Source organism: Stigmatopora nigra, chromosome 10 (genome assembly GCF_051989575.1).
Source record: "Stigmatopora nigra isolate UIUO_SnigA chromosome 10, RoL_Snig_1.1, whole genome shotgun sequence".
Classification (NCBI taxonomy): domain Eukaryota; kingdom Metazoa; phylum Chordata; class Actinopteri; order Syngnathiformes; family Syngnathidae; genus Stigmatopora; species Stigmatopora nigra.
Genome location: NC_135517.1, coordinates 10,552,948 through 10,574,130, shown reverse-complemented (window position 1 = coordinate 10,574,130; position 21,183 = coordinate 10,552,948). Strand labels below are relative to the sequence as shown.

Genomic DNA, 21,183 nt, shown 5'->3' with positions numbered 1-21,183 from the left:
TCTTTTCAGCACAAGATCGCCCCCCGGTGGCCACTGCGTGAAGTGGGGGAATCTAAAAAAAGGATACTCGGATAAGTCAGTTCCTGTTTTTCTAGTTTGCAGTCGTGGTCTTGAGACATTTTAAACACGAAAATAAGGGTTTGGTATTACATTTCAATTCGATAAGTTGCAGCTCTGTCTAAATACAGATGGACGTTTAGCCTTTTGGCGCTGGTAAGCTATTCTTAGAAATCTGGCACGCCGCTTGACTCAAAAAAATATGCAAAGGATTCTTGATGAGCAAACCCAAGATTATGTAACACGACTTCCTGGACTCCATCCCATCTCTATGCATTTAAAGTAGTCCAAGATGATGACATTTTAGCTTCTTTATTAATCATTTTAGATGAACTCATTCGCAGCCAGCCAATGTTGCAGAGTATGGTCATGTTAATTAGCATATGAGGCAAATTTAAAAAATATATATGCACCAGCACCCCCCGCGACCCTGGTTAGGATAAAGCGGTTCAGAAAATGAGATGAGGCAATGAAACATTCTGTGTTTCATTTAATGGAGTAATATGACCTGGAATAAAGGTGAGTTGATGTAAAATACTAAGTAAAAAGGTTACTCAATATTTGGTCAAATTAGTGTACTGACACGCTTTTTTGATTGTATCAAGACCGCAAAATCACGACAGTTTTACGTCATCTTCCAAACTTGGACATTGCGTTAGGAGAACAAACCACCATCTTTTCCACATTCAATATGGCTGGAAAATATGGGCGTGGTTATGTCTATTGGTGACGCAGTTAAATTAAGCACACGTGCAGCATCTCGCCCTTTGATACAGCGTTTAATGCTGATGGCCGACGAGGTAAGGCGTCGTAAGGCAAATTACTGGCTTTTTGCATTTTTATCACGCTGTAGGTAGATCTTTTAGGCATTAATTGAGCCAAAAAACGCCAACAAATCTGTTAGTTTAATGCCAGGTTGAGCACAACGTCGATAATTTAAGTTTGTGCTGCATGTAACTAGTTATCTTACTTAGCATTAGCTTCACGGCGAAGCTTTGCATTTGACTTAAAAAGTAGGTTTTCCGTTTTCTCTCCTTTATCGAGTCGTGTAGTCGTGTGTCTTTTTAAATTTAATTAAACAACGCCAAGACATCAACGGACAGACTCACTCAAAAATCACATCCAGAGGCACAACTTAGTTCCTGATGTGTTGAATGTAATGATAGCTTTCATATTGAGTGCTAAACACTTAAAAAACATTTACACTAATGTTGTTAACTTCAGTCTGTATATATTTAATCACCTTGTCTGGAAAAGGGAAAATAAATAGCACGGAGCACTCCCTAACTTATTTTCATTCTTGATCGTTTATTAAATTTCTTGTAATAATTGTTTGGCAACTCTCAAATAGTTTGGTTAAATTGAGTTTTCTCTGTTTAGCAACATGATGCAGCTCTTCATGCCCAGGACACTCACTCACTCACAGGAGAGCAGACTGGACCAGATCAAGGTAAAACTGTTTCCAAAAAAAGTAAGCATATCTATTGAATCTGCAGTCTTTGTATATGATAACTTTTGTTTTTTCTTTTTCTAGTTTTTGCAAGTGCTCACTGTTTAGCATCAACGTTCCAGAACACTCAATCTTGAGGAGACTGGGCCAGATCAAGGTAAAACTAGTTCCCAAAAAGAAACCACCTAGTACCTTCTATAGAATCTATATATGGTAACTTTTGATATTTTTGTGCATGTCCAGGTGATCTTCCTCGCAAGTTGCCCGCTTGAAGATGATCCCTGCAGGTAATGTATTTATTTATTGTAAAATATCCAAATTACAAAAGTTGTATGCTTTTATTTAATTTGGATATATTTTTTGAAACAATCTTGTGTAGCTTAATGTGAAGTTTTACTGAACATAAATTCTAATTTACTTTCTCCCCTTATAGGTATACAGCTGTCTGGATTGTGCTGGCCAAGTGAAGGACCAGATGGATCTCATTTTTGTACATCAATCAATATTAATGCAAAAGGAGATTTGAGCAGCAATTGTATATTTTAAAACACTTGGGGAAAAAAGACCTAAAAGCCTTTCATGGGTCTTTTTTTTTTTTTAATTTTGAATAAATATTGCCTAAAAAAAATTTACTAAGTGTTTTGCCATTTTTTTAATAAGTATTTCCAAAAAAAAAATATTCTAAGTGTTTTTTCAATGTTTTCTTTTATAAATTATCCAAAGAATTCATTCTAAGTGCAATTTTTATAATTTCCAAAGTTTGTTTTTTTTTGGTCTGCAGATGGAGCCAGACTATGAATATCATTTAAGTGTACAAATGTTTTACTGTTAATAAAATGTGAACTTGACAAAGTACATGCATATTTTTGCACAAGGAAGTGAGTACTGAGACATATGTACATCTTAAGAAATTTTTATTTTTCCACATTGTTGAAATACATTCACGTAGAACTTTCAATATAGAGCAGGGTGACTAGCCTTCGATGATAGCCCTTTGGTGGAATTCTGTAAGAGAAAAAAAGTCAGAAAAACCATACACCATGTCTAAAAATAAAGGCATTTTCTATCAAAAAGATACTTACCAGTAAGGCCCAACTTTCCTTTGCACAGTCAGGCCTTCATCCCCACTACAAAAGGCACACAAAATAAAGGCTATGTTCACAGATATGGAAAACATACTGGACTTGGGGCCTTCAAGGACCAGAGTTGAGACACTGGATGTTGGTGTCAGACTGTCCTATCCTCCAATGTCCCCAAAGATCAGCAGCCTTTTTGGGGAAGTTTATCTTGTCACCTTTCGTTAGCATTGATTTGGTAGTCCCTGGATAGAAGCAAGATACATAATTAGTAGGTTTAGTCGACATTACATGAAAAATCAATTAAATAACCTGAAACATTGGTCCAACATTGGTCTTCTCAATTTTGTCAGCTCTTCCACCATCTGTGGCTTTTAACCTCTACAAAACATACAGCATGGTTATATAAATGCATAGTTAATCTTTCTGATGCACATGACCCACATTCATTTCCCGTGTTATTTCATCCTGGATGAGTTTTTTTAAATAAATATCCTAAAAAAACTTGAGTCAAAAATGACCCATGCACTATTGTTGAATGTTTCACTTGGGTTTTGTCCAAACCACATTTAAAACTAAAAATGAAAAGGTGCGAGTCATGAGGTCGTCCTTTAAGAAAGTGAAAACAAGCCCAGGGTAAAAGTATATTATACATGTGTACTTTTTATTCCTTACATCTCCCCAGATAGAATTTGTGTGGGTGGGAGTTACCCAGAGGTTCTTGCTATTAAAAATCAACACCAGACCAGTTAGTGTTTTCATTTAAAAAAAAAAAACGAATCTATCACAATAAAAAGAACAATCTAATTGGACAAATCCTTGAATACTGAACGCTGACTTAATTTTTACACAGATAGAGAAACTACAAAATGACTCACTTTATTATGGCATCAACAAGCTGCTCCTTTTTTGGCACATTTCTTGTTTCCCAGAAGTCTGCATTCGTCGAGGAACTGAAAAACACAACGCAATGAGTTCATTTCATACATATAGAAGTAGCGGTAACGCAATGTAGCTAATTTGTTTGCAAACCTTTTTCAGTTCCATCCACTTGAGGCTACAGCACGCGATCGAAGCATGCTACGTCAAAATGCATTCTTAAAACGAGAACTGGGGCTTCCAAATCCCAATATGACAACGTACAGAATGAGCTGCATTGCCCTGTGAGAGCTTTATCAGGTCTTTCTTCGTTAAATCGTCACTTCTGAGCTGCTCTGCAGAGCAATGCCATAGTAGCTCCTGCTGCCTCAACCGCCATGTTTAAATAATGGCCACTTGAACTCTGACCTTGGTCCTGCATATTGAACATAGACACAAAAACTACAGATCGCCTGTCAGCTCTAAAGAGTCCGCTCTATCGCCGGCCATTTGTAGTTTGTGAAAGCGATGACGTGTACCTACGCCTATGAGACTCGGAATCTGATTGGTTAAAGCAACTGTTTTATCCACGCTTATTTTATGCTGCAGGTCCTGCAGAACTGATTGTGAATGAATCCAGGTAGATTTCTGACCATGGCAACAAATAATGGCTCAAATGTGATTTGTTAAATGCTAAAATATGAAAACACACATCTTGAAGCAGCGCAACAAGGGGGAAATAAAGGCTTTTGAAAAGCAATGAAGGGAATCTGACAGTATTCACAGCCAAAATATAATTAACATCAGTCTGTGATTCAGATATATTTTAGGCCAGCAGAGGCCACCACTGTAAAAAAAAAATATAATGTAAATGTATATAATATTGTTGGTTTACATATATTTTTAACTTAAAAGAAAATTAATTATAGCTGAAAAATCACAAAATAGTGAATTTGCGATAGTCAAGTTATTACTATACTGATTGAAATTTATGTCCAATGCAGTTCAACTGGAAATTGAAATTGGCCCCTTGGCCGCAGGTTTGAGACCCTTGTTTTATATGAACAAAAAAAGTATTTAAAAAAAAAAAAACCTTTAACACCAAGACTGACAAAATGTGATCCTCAAAAATATTACTACTTTCAAATGATTATATTTTTACATTAATACAATGTTAATATAAAGAAATGTAATTAGTAGTAGTAAATACAAACATAACACCAATGTTAAAACAGACAAAACTAAGTGGTAAAATACAAGTTTTTGTTAGTTCAGAGGAAGGCCGAGAAACTGCGAGGCAACCACTGACAACTTTGTTAAAGGTCCAGGCATTTATTCCGGAATATATTTTGAAAGCATGGACCAATTGAGGCACTCTGTTATTACCTCAGAACATCACCCAAATGTCTCTTCTCCGAAAGTTTAGCAGGACCGCGATCGTTCTTGGGACGACTTGCGCGACAACCTGCGGCCTTTTCTTCACCGGCAGATGGGGCAGAGAATCGGTCCCCCCATTCAACGACGTCGTCGTACTCTCAAACGGACGACTGGTCCATTACATGTGCTCGGGGTGGTTCTGCAGACAGCGGATGAACTCCGCCACCGGGTGGCCGTCGAAGCAGATCTGTTGGACGGCGGTGAACAAAGGGAACCTGAGGAACGCAGAGAATCAATCGTGAGACCGAAGGCCCGACCACTTTCTCCCAAGTCGGATGTGTCACTCACTTGGCAACCATGTTTTTTTGCTTAAGGATTTGGTGGACCTCGGCGGCGGTGGCCGGACCTTGAAGTTTCTGACCGTTCAGGAGCTCCTTCTCCAGCTGCTCAATGGTCTGAACACAAAGACGAGACGGCTCAGACCGGGACAGGTCGGACGGATGAGACGGAACGCCAGAGCTACTTTTCCAGTTTTGGCAAACTCTTCCCCGATCTTGCGGTTTCGGCCGCCGTAGCAGGTGGTGATGAGGTCGGCGACGCCACAGCTCTCCAAGAAAGTGCTTGCCGAGACGGTGCCGTGGGCGCAGAAGACCTTGGTGAAGGCGATCATCTCCATCAGGCCCAGACGGATTACGGCCGCCTTGGTGTTGTCGCCGAAGCCCAGGCCGTCGCAGAAACCCGCGCCGACCGCTACGATGTTCTGCCGAGACCGGAGACGCGGGAGACGTTTCGAGTTTTACCGGGCCGTTCGACGGGATCACAAACCTTGAGCGCCCCGCAGATTTCCACCACGTCAGACTCTTGGACCACCGTCACCCGGAAGTTGGGGGTCTGCATTAGTTCCTTCAGAATGGGTCCGTACACGGCGTCCTTGCACCCTAACCACCCCAGGAAAAAAAAGTCGAGATGACCCATTATCTACTAGAACTACTGTTGCGTTCAAGACCATCCGGTAATTTCCGGACAAGGTACCTATGGTGGTTTCGCAAAACTTGTCTTCCGCCACCTCATTGGCGATGTTGGCGCCCATCAGAACCGACACGCCGATGCCGAGCTTCCCTCGAATGACTTCGGAGATCAGTTTGAGACCTTCCGGACCGGCGTCCACTCCCTGAAGGCACCAACGGTCGGAACAGAGACCATTCCGGACGGAGGCGGGCGTACCTTAATGAGCGACACACCGTGCGCATCCTTCTTGACGTGGTCCTTGATGGTGTCGCACACGCGGACGATGAACTGATGCGGGACCACAAACAAGAGGATGTCGGCACCCTGGACCGATTGCGCCAAGTCGGGAACGGCCACCACGTTGGAGGGCAGCTTATGCCCGGGCAGGTATTTGACGTTCACGTGTTCCGTGTTGATGATTTCGGTGAGTTTGCGGCCGTCCAACGTTTCCTCGAACACCCACATGTTGACCACGTTGTCAAATTTGGGGTTGGCGGCCGCGTTGGCGCCCACGATTTTGGCAATGGCCGAGCCCCTGCCGATACAATTGGTAGCTGTTTTTATCATATTAACCTTTTCTAATTTTAATTAAAAATGATAAACATTAAATATCTCATTTATTTGCAATAGAAAAGGGAAGGTATGTTTTCCAAAATAGAATACATAAACATTTCATCCAATTATAAATATTCTGGAATAAAAGCATTGTTAACAGTATTTTTTTATTTTTATTTTAATCATTTCCTTTCCATTAAAAAAGGACCACTGCATCTTTATCAGCTACTGAAATATTAGAATAAGTGAAGTGCAATTTTTACTTATTGCTTCTTTCAATAAAACATGATTTCTAGTTTTAAATGGTGTAATATGTGTCGCAGTAAAAGTGAAGAGAGGAAAGGTCACTGTGTGTTTTGGTTATAAGAAATTGGAAATCCTGTTTACATAAGAAACGCACATATTGTGCTTGCAAAAAAAAATATGCAAGGAGCTAAAACCCTTCAAAAAATGACTTTGTTCCAAAAGGACAAACTTGCAAATGTTGACTTTAGCTTGTCGCAAAACCCGTTCTTGCCCAGTGACCCAAGTTTTGGTAATTTAAGACCCTAGCTCAGCAGCAAAATGTCAAAAGTCAAAACGAGAAGCTCATCCACTTGACCAAGATAACTCGGTAAGAACTTTTCACTTGAGAACAGCTGGCATAAAACTTAATAAAAACAACATCATGGTTTTATGCAAGACATTTGGAAGGTAAATTACCAGTTCCCGGAGCCCACCACGCACACTTTCTTGGGAGCTGCCATCGTCCGTCCTACTGTCCGCGACCAACCCACTGAGCGCGTCGCCGCCGGTATTTATAGCGAGCACAACACTAATTTCCACCACTAGGTGGCACCAGCTGACATGACGAGTGCATGGTCAATCTGGAGAAAATTCAAGAGATCACTAAGGTTGTTAAAATGCATCTTGGCGTAGAGATTAATGCTCGTGGCGTTATTATTGGGAGTGCAGACCACCCTGGTCAATATTAAAAGAAAGAAAATGGCAGTCCACTTGACATATGCTTTATTGTGACATAAGAACAATACAGAAAAATAGGTTTGGTCCATCAAAAAGCTTCCAATAATTACTACAGTGTTGTTTCACTATCATTTCATCAACTTCAATCAACACATGTGCTGCATTTGAACGTTTTTTTATCATAAATACAGCGTCTACTAGCAGAGCTTAAACAAGAACAAAAAATTCTGATAGGATAAACTATTTAGACCGTATTTGTTATGCTCAGTATGTACAAAACTATTTTGGACTAGAAGTAATTCTAACTAGCTATTTCCTTCATGGTCATTCGCACTAACTAACAAGACAAGTAATGATATACATATTCAAAAGAATAAGGGATAAATCCTAAAAAAAGGGGAGGGGACTTAATGGCACAAACAAAAGGTTAGAGTACGTTACAATATATCCTTAAATCAATGTTTATTTTTAGCTCACTTTGGCGTTCTCTTTTATCGAAAAAAAGGAATGTTTGGTGGTTAAGACATGACCAAAATAAAAGGGAACGTTGATGCTTCTGGTATTAAAAGACAAAGCGGCCAAATTGAAGTTCCTTTTAGGTGTTCCTGATTCCGAGCGCCTGCTCCAGTTCCTGCCGCCTCTGCTGCACCTGAGTGTCCGGAAAAGAAAAATATGAGCAAATATTAAAAATGGCGTCAGCGGAGATGGAGTCCGGCCATTGTCAGCGGAGAGGAAGTCCGGCCAGCCTTACCTTGGAGTAAAAGTAGCGGCACACGGCCTCCTGGGCCCACGGTTGGTAGTAGAACTCGGCCCGTCTCTCTTCTTCTGGGTTGCTCACCACGTCCGTCATGGTCTGTGATTACATTTTATGATTTATTTTTTTGAGGGATAGGGAAAATTTGATGTAGAGTGATCCTAAATGGCACCCACCTTGAGATCCCTGCACTGCGACTGCAGCCAGTCGTTGATGAAGCCCTGGGGGTCTCGGGCGAAGCTGAGCATGAACTCTCGCTGGGTCTTCAGGTGGTTGATGGTCTCGATGGTTTCGTGGATCTGAAATGAATCACCTTTGGTTCACGTTGGGATTCATTCAAAAGTAATAATATCTGCCGCAATCAATAAAACAAAGCTATGCTTCAAAACAAAAACTAGACTTATAATATTTATAGATCCAATTTTGGCATCCTTGCCAGTCTAAATGTTTGTCATCAACAGCACTGAAATGTGGATGTTTTTTGTCTATTTTCACCAGCAAGAGTGGCTCAATAATGAGTTCTCATCGCCGCGGGAGCACATTTGTGTGAAATTGGCCCCGGCGTGGCGGCCGTGTTGTAGCGGTAACAAGTGTGCGTTTAATGGAGCCGCGCCTTCACGCCACATTTAAAGCGCCGGCGAGGGTGCTTTCCATTATGGGAACGCCCTCGCTGGACACCCCATTAGTTCTACTGCCCTGAGCACGGGGCCAAATATTGCAGTGCTTTCCAGACCTTGTTGTCCAAGCCGGCGATCTCCTGCTGACTGGCAGTGGACAAGAGGAAGGAGTTCATCTGGGTCTTCAGCGTGTCGTCCACCTCCACGTCGATGTCGTAGCACGCCGTCTTCTTTTGGTCGTTGGGGTCCACGCTGGGCGGGAGAGGGGATGGAGTTAGTCATGTAAAAAAAAAAAAAAAAAAAGTATTCTCTTCCTTCACGGATGAGTCGACACTACCTGATGACGTGGTTTATGATGATGGGCTCGGGGGGCATCAGCAGCGCGTGAAGGCGCTGCGGGATTTCGGAAAACTTCATCCTTTGGGTTTCGAAGATCTGGAAATTGAAAATCAAATTGAGGGGACACTGTGGCAATAGATATAACTGGATAGCAAACAAAAATAAGCATACTCATAAGCTGTCAACCAATTAAAAGGCAACTAAAAGGATATTTTGTTAGCTGCAACCCCCCCTCCCTCCAAGGGCAATTCATTCTAATCGAGCAGACTTCTTTTACCGAAATGACATTGAGACGAGGGGGGGGCGGTGGTGTTTAGTCTAGGCTGCGCCCCGCGTCCGTACAAGGACAAGAAAATCAGAGTCCCTTGCAAACAACGTTTAACCCCCCAATGCCTGATTTTGCATCTCATTGTATTTTTTTAGAATATAATTTTGGACAATTTTCTTCCAATTCCATGTATTTGTTCATTCTTATTGTTGTATTCAGGAAGTTTCCCAACAGATTTTTTTTCAAATTCAGACGAAAATGGGTTAAATGTCAACTTTTTATTTATTTTTTTGGGGGGGGGGGGCTCCCAATTAACTCATTCACGGCCATTGACGGCATTAGATTTCCAATTCATTTGGATTTCAAAATGTCACCCACCTGCTGAAGGTACTTATCGCAGTTGATGAACTCCCTCTCGTGGGGGTCCTGCAGCTTGTGAGTCTTGACATACTGCCACAAGGCTTGGATGATGACGGGTCGCGTTTGGGTGTGAATGCCCAGCATGCGAGCCAGGCGAGGATCCAGCTTAAACTGCGGGGGCTGTTGGAAAAAACGGGGGTGAATCTTAACAAGTCGCCCCTAAGCCGCCGGGCCTGGTCTTTTTCACTACCTGGTAATCCAGCATGAGCAAGACGGTGCAGCGAACGCCAACATCGCCGGGCCGCTTCACCTGGAAGCCGTCTGTCTCCTGAGTGGTAGCTGTTCTGTGCCACTAAAAACAAACAAACAAGGTTATGCAGGCACGTATTAAAAAGGAGGGAATACACACGTCAAATGGAGGCTCTTACTTCCACAAGATGATTATCGGGGCCGTAAAGGTCCTTGTCCAATTCAATCACCAGAGACTTGAAGAAGGAGGAAAACTTCCTCTTCTGTTTGGTGGCTTCATACTTGGATACAGCCGCCTGGTAAGTAAGTCAAAATGGCATATTACTAAAACTCCCATCCCGCAACGATGCATAAAGTAACCCACAAAAATGCCGCTTACATCTTCCAGCAGACGCCCCTCCACACGTAGCTCCCATGATGCCACAGTGCCCTCGCCGTCCTCAGCATCAGGTTTGGCCGGGTTGAAGGTGTTTGAAATAAAGATACGAAGCTTTCTCTTTTGCTAAATAACAATAAAAAAGGAAAATATAAAGAAAATGAAGTCATCCAGCAAAAAGAAAATTACATTTAAGAGCAAATCCAACCTTGATGGGGCGTTTGAGGGCCTCCTGGATGTCCAACCTCTTGCGCATAATGGTCTGATCCAGCTTCCTTTCGAAGGCTAAGAGATCCATGTAAGCCTGAGACTCCGGGACCAGTTCCCTGATCTGAGAAAGGAATGCCGACAATGTGAGTTGCATTACTCCAAAATGACTAACGACTTTGTCTTGCTATTACTCACTCTCTGAGGTAGAATTTTATCAGCCATCTTCTTCTTCTTCGTACTAGACAAAACACAAACGTAATAAGAGTCTCTGATTCGGTCACATGATCAAAAAAATGTCCATTTTCAGAGACAAAAGCAAAAGAGTGAGTTTTGAAAAGCAACTTTGTTCATTTCCGTCCATTCGAAAAAGGCAAAATGGCTTGGCAGTCCAGCACTGACAAAGGCAGTTTGCGTTTTAATAGCTGCCCACTGTATTGACCTCTGACCCCGAATGTCTAAAACCCAGTGATGCCCAACTCCGGTCGTGGGGGGGCCACTATCCAGTCTGTTTTCCACATCTCCCTCCTCTATCTGAATAGGGGCCCTCGAAAACCGAAGTCGGGCAACCTTGGCTTAAACCATTCATCCCCCTTCAAGACAATAGACGGTCTTTTCTTACTGCTGGTTGCGGCTCTGCTGCTGAACCTGCTGGATCTGCTGGGGAGCGGGCCTCTTCCGAGACGGGTCCATCACGCCTGGCATCCCCGGGCGTGACACCGGACTCCCGCCGTAGCCCGGGGGGCCCATGGATGGTCCCTGCGGAGTCATGCGGCTAGACGGAGGCATGCCCGGTCTCTGCAAATAAAAAAAGGAACAGTAAGATAAGCACGAACCAAGATAAAAAAAACTAAACTCACCAAGCCGTGCGCCAAGAATTCAAAAAGTCGACTTCTGGTATCAGACAGCATGAGTGCAGCGCGGCGGATTGCGACGAAATGCGAAAAAATGCCTGACGTTCTGGAGCGGGTAGGAGAAAAGGCGACTTTACGCCAACCTTAACGCCTTATCGCGTTGTGCCGCCTTGTCTCCCCCGCGCTCCAAGAGGCAGCCAGCACACACATCTGCGCGGCCTTGAAGTTTGAAAGCTAGCGAGTTCAACGTTATTCAGTGCGCTAACGTCACGCTGAATGGTTATAATTGAGGGTGCTCGGCAAAGGGGGAGGTGGAATATCAGCCTAGTCGCTAGGCAACTCACGTACTTGACAAACGTGTGCCATTTAAAAAATAGATTTCTATTATCTTCTGAATACATTCGTATCCTTGTAGTAGACAAAAATTGCGGGATATTTGTCAAGCTTTTTGTGGTGGGATGAATGATAAGTGGTCATTAGCTAAAAAATAAAACTAAATTACTTTCAGTAGTTTAATTTTATATATCTTCTATTTTATATATAGCGGGAGAGCTATGCAACAACAAAAAGTACTATAAAAAATCCACATTTTAATGTTTGGAAGGCCAATAGTGACATCTTGTGGCCAATGTGTGAAGAAACAAGCAGTATGTATATGTGAACATATTTGTTTTTTGCATTTGGAGGTTATTTTGTGTTTACAAAAACTGAAATACGTTTTGTAAAACGTAGAGTAAAAAGTATTACGAATAACTGCTTCCAGTCATCATTTCAATATTAGTTTTAACCTAACATTTTAGTAATGCAATGCAAGTTGATTAATGTACAGGGGCTAACCCAAAACTAGAGAAAGGGTCTTATTAAACGAAGTTGATAGCAGAAACTTGCATGTTTTGCCCCACTACAAGTACAGCAAACGTCCAGTTTTCTGCATGACATTTCACGCGCCATTCATTCGCTGACACGTTTAAACAAACCCAAACTCAGGCCAGTTTACCATGTTCGAAGCTAGAACTGTACATCTTGGTGTTAAACTGTGGCATAATCGTTTCGTTAGTCTGAAAATGAACAAATTAGTCAACTTATGTTCCTGTCATGGCAAACAGTTAGCCACGTTAGCATGCTAAGCGGCTATTTGGGACTAGGTATCGTGGCGGAGGAAGACGTGGGATGGATAAGATAATGAGGGAAAACTCACAATCTCGTGAAGCTAAATATTTAGAGGCAACTCGGAAGAAAACGTTTTGCAGTCGGGATGTTTTTATATCCCACTTAAGTCGCTCACGGCGCGTTTAATGCTTGATTGGCCGTGACAAAGCGTCGGTAAGGGGGCTTTGTTCTAGCGGACGAGCTAACGCGTCACCGTGCAAAGATGGAGCGATATCTCACCGGGTACCCAGGCCCGGGCATAGGGGAGCGGTACATGTGGTTCTGCGCGGCCGGCGACGGTCCCATTCTTCCAGAAGGAGTCCCGGGCCCCATGCCTGGTCCGGCGCCCGGTATCGGAGGTCCGGGTCCCATCACACCTCCTCCTCCACCGGCGGGTGCAGACTGAAAGCCCCCTCTGGCCGCCATCTCTTCTCCGACTGTGTGGCCACTGGTAGAACCAGGCGCAGAGTTATCGCGAGAGAGAGCGATAACTGAAGTTTGAGGTGTTTACAGCGCTTAAGATGGACATTTGCGGTACTGCAGCGTTTCTAGTGTTGAGCCAAGTGGTGGTCGAAATTTTATCAATGCGGTCCTTTTTCTAGCTAATCTTGAATGTTAAATTAAATTACAAAGTACAAGAAAAATTGTAGAATCCTAACTTTAAAAATATAAAGGATAATTATTATTTTAGAGGGAAAATATTTATGACAATGAAAAAAAGCAATATATTAATGATTAGTGAAATATATTATTCAAAGAAAACCTTTTACTATGTTTTATAAATTATTTGTGAATATTTACCTTTATTCTTTATTTTTAAATGCAATTTTCAATGTAATTGTCTATGTTTTTGTCCATCTTGACTCGCTGACGGTGTAGTAGCCTGTTGTCTGATCCCGAAAAAGAGAGAACGGGGCTGAAAATGACTAAACTATTTTAATATACTTTATCATTCCTCCAATGCTCTATGCATATTAAATGAATGTAAAGTCGGGCATCAAGGAGATAAACAGTAATTTCTCCATTATCAGACGTCTGAGAATTTAGTAATTTGCATACTTAAGCACTTTAATCAATTATGATTCATATTAAAGTCATTTCTATGCGAGATAAAAGGCTAATTTTAAAGATATATTTCACCATTTTTCCCTTGCCTATATTTTCTGTACAACTGTGCCGATGAATGTATTTCTCCGTCCGCGCCGATCACTTTGAGTAATGAGTTCCAAACTCTCACTTCGGACACAATGCGGAGTGTCGTTGCCCCGTCTCCTTTTTTTACGGAAGGTCGACCCCATTACAGATATGTCAGTCAAGCCGGGATTGTGTTATGCTAATCTCCCCTCTTAGCTTCAACCATTTTTAATTAACTTAACGTGGACGATAATACGTGAACTTCAACATCATCCACGGTTTAAATTGTATTCATGTATCATCCTGACTAATCTTTTAAAAAAGTATGCTTTTAAGAGTTGACAAGAGTTCTGTTCTTATCTTCTCGTGGCGAGAAGCTCTGCAAATTGTATTAAAACTGTCCATGTGTTTGCGTGAAAAGATGCGAAATGTGGTGAAGAAAAAACTGAAAAGAAAAAACATGTGTCAAAGTCTGTTTCCAGTTCCTTTTTCGTTTATTTTGTAGAGCGCGGGACCACGTTTGAGTGTCTTTTGAGGCCTCGTCGACGAAGATATTGCGTTTCCTGGATGGACGAACAAGCGAACAGATGAAAATCAGCAGGAGATTTCCAGGTCAGTGCTTTCGAAACTACTATCTGGAGCCGAAGCACATCTTTTATATTAAAAAAAGGCACTGGCAACAAAAATGGATTTCTAGGAGAATGCATTCAGGGATTTTATAAACTTCCCCATAAAGAGGATTTTAAGTCTTTTTAGACAAAGTCTAACTCATCATACACAAGCAACAGTGTTGCACTCTTGCCCTCCTTTTAAATCCTTTTTCCTTTTTACCATTTTAAGTATTTTTATAGGTGTACTTTCATCATTCAGAATGTTCTCATATTTGTACTTTCTTGTTACAAAATCAATATTCTTCCACTTTTCTGTACATTCACCATTTTGTTGCATGGTTTACGATTAAAAAAGTTTTTTTACATACAAATTGGACATGGGTGTCAAACCTGCAGCCCAAGGGCTATTTTGCGGCCCACCATTGGCATCTAATTATTAGTATTGCCTGCACATATTATTTTCAATGGGCACTATAACAATATGAATAATTTTTAAATAAAATAAAAAACAGTATTTGAGTTTTGCTTTGAAAGTAGATAGAAGCGAACAGAAAACTAAAAAAAATATAGATGAACATATTCAGAAAGCATTTGATTGTTAATTAAAGAGACAATGCAATAATTATTGCAATTTTTATCACAATCAGACCCACATTTTAATGCAAGAAATTCCCAAAAAGGTCCCCTGCAATTTTGCCTTCCACTGTATGCCTATTATTCTTTCCCTATAAAAATACTCTTTGCAGCATAGCAAGTGTCATTTCCTTGCAATCTTTACAATCCAAGATGGCGCCTGATTAAGCGCATCCACTTGACAGTCAAGCGGGGCAAGATTTGGAGATCTCATGCACCCTCACTCTCTCAGTAAAAAAAAAAATTGCGCCGTAATGATGCAGGCAGCTTTTTTAAATTTTTTTATGGACTAATGGAAAGTGGCTGGAGGCAAGCAAAGCTGCTTTATCTTTGGATAAATGGCGGGGAATACTAATTGCGGTGCACAAATGTGACAGCACAATTTTGTCTTCTGAATATGACTCAGCAGCCATGAGGGCTTGGAACACTTTCCACAATTAAACTGTCTTCAATTCCTCTCGCCACTAAATCCAGAACAAATTAGCATCGTTACGGATTGGCGAATGTGATCATTATAGGATTTGGTAGGAGTTGACGTGAGTTAAATGTTAAGTTAAGGTACCTATTGAGCACTAACTAGAAAAGTGAAGGTTTATTTTCAATTCTGGAATTGCCTATATATGCCATTTCAAGGGAGGCAATTGACATCATAATTTTTTTAAGCATTTGAAAAGATAATATTGGCTCTTAATATTTTCAATGCAGTCCCTGCATTTTGTTGCAAATGATAATTTGGCACAAGCTTTCCTTAATGTTGCATCTGCTCGATCAAACCATTTTTTTCATTTTCAGGGGGAGGAGAGAGTATTTCTCATCGGTCGTTTTTGTCGCACAGAAGCCGAATTGCGTTCCCAAATGTTTTGGCTCGCAGCTCGCCGCACGGATCAAAGCCGCTAGTAGATAAAAGAGAGATGGAGATAATGGCTGGCTCTTGCCCCGCTGCTCTCTTGCGTCGCCGTTAGGGATTTAATTTTAAAAAGACAGCGTGGGGAGAGAAGATAACTTGTTGATTGGAGCACTAGGAGAAGAAATAGAGAAGCTCGAATGTGTCTCGTTTGAATACGGTGACAATTTGTTCATTTTTATTGTGGTGGATGAGAGACAAAGATATTACACTGCCATTGCCGGCAATAGACGTCATGTGCATTTTAACTGGGAACCAGTAAAAAAAAAAATAGATCCGTTTTAATAACATAATGTACTTACCTAGGGATGTAAGCAGTCAATTTTGATGAGCAGCCTAAGTGTATTGCCTCAATCAAACGTAGGAGACATGCACGTCACAGCCAATCACTTTTTATAGGGCTCAATGTTTAGTTCTACATTAAAAAAAGAGACAACAGGCTTTGATTATGCACCTAAAAAAAACAGCTGTCGAACCTGACTCAACAAAAATTGTGTTCCCAGTGTAATAAGTCTTTTGTTGACATGCTCAAATTCAACCCCCCCCAATTGTTGGTGTTTGTGTGCTTGAGCAATCAAAATTCATATCCATCAACCGGGAACTCTTGGGAGATTTGAACGTTTTACGGATTTAACAAAAACAATCTCAGAATAGCAATTTTCCAAAATGATATTTACACTTTATTTATGCGGAGCTAACTCAATAAAACAGCCCATTGCCTAGAAGATGGAGACAGGCTTATCAGGCAATAAGTGAGCGTGTTTCTTATGAAAAGCAAAAGGAAACAGTCAGATCGGCACGATAGTAATCATAAGACAATATATCCAGAAGAAGAAGAGTACATTTTCTTTTTTCTTTTTTACGTTAGCTCTACATACATAGTGGCGGTATTGTGCTTTGAGAAGATGTCTGCAACAAGAACACAGATACGCAAACAGTTCAGCAGCCCCACAACACAAGATAAAAGTCCCGCCTCAAAATCGGCATATTGGCCCCGCCCCTTACGAACTGACAAAGATGGACGGTTGGAATGAAAGTGACATGTTTAAATCGGGATAAAAGAATCATGGATTAAAAAAAAATAAATTAAAAAAGTCTACACACCCTTTGTATCTTCAATGTGTCGTCCCCAATGGATGACATTCAAAACCTACAGGTTTCTGATTATTTCATCAACTCCCATTGGCAGCAGTACTAGTCCGATTCATGTGTTCATTTCCTGCCAAGCCTCTCCATTCAAATGAACCGGACTTCTACCGTCGTCCATGGCAGCGAATGACAATCCCATCTATCATTTTTGAATCAAATGACATTCAAAAGCAGTAAAAAACACTGCGAAAAGTCGCTTTGCGGGGATGCCGGAGGCATCTTTTGCACACTGCCACGCACTAACGCATGAAATTGGTCACCTTTCACCCACTCCATGAGGCAAATTTGGTACTTTTGATTTCATATAATCATATAGATATGTACGTATATACTCCTTATTAAAAAAAAAACTAACCTTAAAGAAAGAGTAAAGCATGCAAATGGACTTGTATGAGCATGCATTTACAGAGTGGGAATTGAACATCCCACCATGGTCACGTGTCATGATGTCGCTACATGAGCTAAAGGGGCGTTTCGACCTCTGATGTATAAACACGAGGGGGCTCTTTTTTTTTTAAAATGATTATTATTTGATGTACTGTACAATTTCCCTTTGTTCTCATTTTTAAGAGAAAGTGGTCCAAGTTGGATTATCCGGCAGTGTTCCAGAAGGAAAAATAAATCAAGAGTCCTCAGAAAATGACTGTTTTGGGGTGGTCTTTCCTTTCAGGTAGGGCATGTGTGATAGTTTTTTGAGACCCATTTTTTCCCCCCATCCAAAGCGCGCGTACAAAAGTGCCTCTGTCCGGCCGTGGCGTTAGTCTCTCACCTGGATAGTCTTGCTGAATGGTTTGGACTTTGGTTGCAGGAACGCGCTCATTCACTCACTCACTTAAGCTCAGCAGGTGAAGTCCTCAAAGTTTCCCTGGGCCGGGTGATGAGGTAGCATGTTGCCCGGATAGGTGGATGGCGTCCGCATGTTGTCGCAGGGAGCCTGGAGAGAAGAAAAAAAAATGGAAATGCGAATGAAGATGTGCTAATATTTGGAATAATAGTCTAGTGCTTTATTCTTATGTGCTGAGGTGTTTTTTTAATTCCACAGAATCCTTCATTCAAAAATAATAGTAAGGGATTTGACTTTTTTCCCCTTTTCACCCTCTTGTTTTCCCTTTTCCACCCAAGAAATCGCCATTCTGTTGTTTCTTGAGAAAATTGCAATTCAAAATATCATTAGTCTGTACTTTTGATGTGCATTAAGAAAATGTGTTTAATTTGAATTTAAATTAGTTCGCCCCCCCCCCCCCCCCCCCCCCCTAAATCTAACCTTGTTTTCCCTTTTCCACCCAAGGAATTATCATGTGGTTTCGCGGGCTAGTTGAAAATGACATTTTGTGAGTTTGTACTTGTGATATACAATGACAATAAATAAATTGTACTTTCAATTCAAGTGAGTTATTTTGTCCACTCATGTGCCATATTATTTCCCATTTCCCACCTCGAGGAATCGGCATGTTGTTGGGTTTTTTTAGGGAAGAAGTGACATTTATTTTGTCATTATTTGCAACGTACAATGAATGACGTGTTTTAACTACAATTCAAGTGAGATGATTTTTTCCCTTTTCCACCTAAGAAATCACAACCCACCGATAATCACTTGAACTATTTAGTCTTTAATTAATCTAATGCAGACCTGCATGTCACTGATTGATGACGTCAAGGTAGCCTTGACAATAAGTACCAGCTTTGTATTCACATTTCCAAGATGACATGATATCTACTAACATGTTTCTCACTAGAGAGTAAAAATAGGCATCATGTCACTTGAATCAGGCATTGGAAATCCACTTAGTATCACAGCCACAGTAAATAAAATTTCACTCTAACTGCGAGTAGAAACGCGGGTAGGGATGTGCTTTTGTAGTCGTCGTCGGCAATAAAGATTTCAAGTGGACCTTTAAGGTTCAAATTGAAAGCCAGAGGGTGGAAATCCAAGATTCAATCAATAAAAGTGATGGAATAGGAGACCGGGAGAGGAGCATCACTCTTTTGCCCTGCTTTACAATTTAAGTGACTTCATTGAGGGCAAAAAATGCAAACTGTTACAGTCGGCTTTGATTGTGCTCGGTCTGCTTTCACGCGTCATCTCTTATCTCGTCCTGCGACCCACCCACTTACTCGTCCGCCCACCGCCGAGCTTTCATGCCGCTTCGCAATTCGGAGCCTGCCCGATACGTTCTGACGTGGTGAAAGCATTTAAATGGGAAGGAGAGTGTGTGCTAAGTACACTGCAGAACGAGGAAACAAAGGCAGAATATTTTATAATGTTGTTTTTTTTTAAGTATTTTGTACTTGGATTGAATATTTTTTTTGCCCTCAATAATGACGAATCAGCCTCACAAGCTTTTTGGGTGGTGGAAATCAAACCAATAGACCAAGTCTACTTCTCTAATGGTAGTAATATATTTAAATAGAGGCTTTCTTGATTTTGATGTGAACAAAATAGTGGGATGAATTATTTACTGCTTCAGTTTTATCTTGCATTATTTCCACTGGTCTAGAAAATGGGCAAAACCAACAAAAAGTGACCCTAAATGTATGGAAGGTAACCCAAAAAAATGCACTAAAATCACCAAGACGTGACCAATGATGAAGAAGTCCAATTCATTTAGAGTGGGAGGGGCCAATGAAGAAACATTTCCCATTCTAAATGGCCCTTGAATGGTTAAAAAAAACAATTCATGCATTAAAGGCATATTTTCACGCAGAGTGGAATCAGTACTTCTACTTTTACGGAATATTTCCAGCACATGTACTAACGTGCTTGGGTATATCGTGTAAGTGTTTTGGCCACCTCGGGTGTACTGACATGGTGCTTCACATCATCCAGACTCAACACAGTGCCTCGGTCGTTGTTGTTGCGCCCTTTGTGTTTCTTCTTCACGCATCGGCAAAGCTTGTATTTGATCACCTGAGGAGCGGGACACACAAAAGAGACGTGTTGGCAGGGCAAAACGCCACACGTCACACCCACGCCGTTCTCAGTGAAAGCATCTGCCAGGTCAAAATGAGATTTCGCCGCCACTGTAAATACCTTGCATGTTTCCCCATTGACCGAGCGAGGCAAACAAATAGAGATGTCAGGCGAAAAGCTCTCAGAGCTCCTTAAGTGAGGGTTGACTCATTTATGACTCATTTGAAATATTACAGTTAAAATGTTAATGTATTTGAGATGTGTGTGTGGCAGGGATGGTATTTTCAATAGAAGATGGACTTGGATGTCTTTGTTTTTTAGGATATTTGTCTGAAAAATAGTGCTTATTTATCCATTTATGCTCTTAGATTATTCCTTTTTTCCCATTGAAAATAAATGGGGATAGTTAGATTTAGTTGGAACTGCACGTTTTTGCCCAAAATTGTGTACATATTTTGTGTGTCTTTAGATAAGCTGGATTTTTTAAAAAGTAGGACGACATCCATTTTGAAATTTGAAATGTTTAACGCAGATATTATCGAGCTGCATTCAGTCACATAATGCAAAGTAATGATTCAATGATACTTCACCTCGTAGAGATAATCAAAAAGCTCGAGGATGGTGAGGATGCTGGCTCCGATAAAAAGCCCCATCTGACCCCCGATGTCACCTGAAATGCAGAAGAAGGTCAGTCTATTCTCTAAGCAATACATAAGCACAATGAGCAGGCTTACCAAGTAGCCCCGCCAACTCGTAGGCCTTCTTTTGTTCGATGGTTTCATAGTTGAGAGCCTCAAAGAAGATATCCAGGACCAGAAGGTTATCTCTGCAGACAGATATTGACGCAAATTAGAGCAGATGGACGCCTCCGGGGCGCAACGGCGTAAATGATGGTTGTTGTTAACTAGAAACTGCGATGCTTCCAGGTCCTTGGGGATCCGCTTCGGAAAAAAGAAAACAAAAGGCCTATTTTGGAGTCCGAAGGCCAACTGTTATTCAGAAGACGTGAGCGTCTCCGCAGAGATGAGATTAACTACGCGCGCAGTCGTGCGGCCATTCTCGTCGGCTCGCCAAAGTTTTTTCAAAGTAAAATTGGAGCCACGGGAAGAAATGAGCTATCAGTGTCAAAGTAACTTTGGATGAATTCCACGAAGCATCTGCTCATGAAAACATTCTGAGAACCAGTATTGTTGGTTGCAGGCCAATTGTTCCACAATGTCACAGATGCTGAATACATATACCCTTAAAGGGTTTTTACACTCTAAATTTTGACGTAAAATTTGACTTTAACAAAGAAACCTGATTCCATGGGGAAAATCCGGGT

At 41.3% G+C, this 21,183-nt stretch overlaps 3 protein-coding genes and 2 long non-coding RNA genes across 9 annotated transcripts in view; 1 reads left to right on the top strand and 4 right to left on the bottom strand.

Moving 5' to 3' along the window:
• The first annotated feature begins 731 nt into the window (after positions 1 to 731).
• LOC144203270 (uncharacterized) lies at positions 732 to 2,139 on the top strand. Its single transcript, XR_013327645.1, has 5 exons — positions 732 to 857; positions 1,438 to 1,507; positions 1,592 to 1,664; positions 1,751 to 1,794; positions 1,941 to 2,139. It is a non-coding gene; the product is annotated as an uncharacterized LOC144203270 (long non-coding RNA).
• A 265-nt stretch (positions 2,140 to 2,404) lies between these two features.
• Positions 2,405 to 3,942, bottom strand: LOC144203372 (uncharacterized). The gene is made up of 4 exons (XR_013327674.1): positions 3,616 to 3,942; positions 3,462 to 3,536; positions 2,590 to 2,964; positions 2,405 to 2,512 (listed from the first exon to the last, which is right to left on the bottom strand). It is a non-coding gene; the product is annotated as an uncharacterized LOC144203372 (long non-coding RNA).
• Positions 3,943 to 4,383: 441 nt separating this feature from the next.
• Positions 4,384 to 7,185, bottom strand: LOC144203056 (glycerol-3-phosphate dehydrogenase [NAD(+)], cytoplasmic-like). The gene is made up of 7 exons (XM_077726273.1): positions 7,084 to 7,185; positions 6,043 to 6,361; positions 5,851 to 5,989; positions 5,644 to 5,756; positions 5,342 to 5,578; positions 5,167 to 5,273; positions 4,384 to 5,093 (listed from the first exon to the last, which is right to left on the bottom strand). Exons 1-7 carry the CDS (start codon positions 7,125 to 7,127, stop codon positions 4,997 to 4,999), a joined length of 1,056 nt encoding a protein of 351 aa, XP_077582399.1. The 5' UTR covers positions 7,128 to 7,185; the 3' UTR covers positions 4,384 to 4,996.
• Positions 7,186 to 7,372: 187 nt separating this feature from the next.
• smarcd1 (SWI/SNF related BAF chromatin remodeling complex subunit D1) lies at positions 7,373 to 12,986 on the bottom strand. Of its 2 annotated transcripts, none has more exons than XM_077727112.1 (13): positions 12,758 to 12,986; positions 11,137 to 11,312; positions 10,713 to 10,755; positions 10,516 to 10,638; positions 10,311 to 10,433; positions 10,111 to 10,227; positions 9,933 to 10,034; positions 9,701 to 9,862; positions 9,053 to 9,150; positions 8,832 to 8,967; positions 8,275 to 8,397; positions 8,096 to 8,197; positions 7,373 to 7,993 (listed from the first exon to the last, which is right to left on the bottom strand). In XM_077727112.1, exons 1-13 carry the CDS (start codon positions 12,941 to 12,943, stop codon positions 7,940 to 7,942), a joined length of 1,545 nt encoding a protein of 514 aa, XP_077583238.1. In that variant the 5' UTR covers positions 12,944 to 12,986; the 3' UTR covers positions 7,373 to 7,939. The 2 variants fall into 2 exon arrangements, with proteins under 2 accessions (XP_077583238.1, XP_077583239.1); XM_077727113.1 differs by lacking the exon at positions 12,758 to 12,986 and adding an exon at positions 11,375 to 11,572.
• A 2,960-nt stretch (positions 12,987 to 15,946) lies between these two features.
• The window catches only part of asic1b (acid-sensing (proton-gated) ion channel 1b), a 93,453-nt gene continuing 88,216 nt past the window's right edge, over positions 15,947 to 21,183 (bottom strand). For 2 of the 4 annotated variants that reach the window (XM_077727342.1, XM_077727340.1), the window contains 4 exons: positions 20,594 to 20,685; positions 20,450 to 20,529; positions 19,740 to 19,856; positions 15,947 to 17,882 (listed from right to left, as the gene is read on the bottom strand). In XM_077727342.1, coding sequence (XP_077583468.1) covers positions 17,787 to 17,882; positions 19,740 to 19,856; positions 20,450 to 20,529; positions 20,594 to 20,685 — 385 coding nt within the window. In that variant the 3' untranslated portion in view covers positions 15,947 to 17,786. The remainder of the gene's footprint in view (positions 17,883 to 19,739; positions 19,857 to 20,449; positions 20,530 to 20,593; positions 20,686 to 21,183) is intronic. The other 2 variants (XM_077727343.1, XM_077727341.1) reach the window with 1 other exon arrangement.

Bases quoted from the DNA above. Each gene is read 5' to 3' on its own strand.
- LOC144203056 (XM_077726273.1), bottom strand. From the start codon at position 7,127: ATGGCAGCTCCCAAGAAAGTGTGCGTGGTGGGCTCCGGGAACTG. The intron at 6,362-7,083 runs GTAATTTACCTT...TTGTATCGGCAG, and splicing joins GTGGTGGGCTCCGGGAACTG to GGGCTCGGCCATTGCCAAAA. The intron at 5,757-5,850 runs GTACCTTGTCCG...TGGGGTGGTTAG, and splicing joins GTTTTGCGAAACCACCATAG to GGTGCAAGGACGCCGTGTAC.
- smarcd1 (XM_077727112.1), bottom strand. From the start codon at position 12,943: ATGGCGGCCAGAGGGGGCTTTCAGTCTGCACCCGCCGGTGGAGGAGGA. The intron at 10,228-10,310 runs GTAAGCGGCATT...CTTACTTACCAG, and splicing joins AGGGGCGTCTGCTGGAAGAT to GCGGCTGTATCCAAGTATGA. The intron at 7,994-8,095 runs GTAAGGCTGGCC...CCGGACACTCAG, and splicing joins GCCGCTACTTTTACTCCAAG to GTGCAGCAGAGGCGGCAGGA.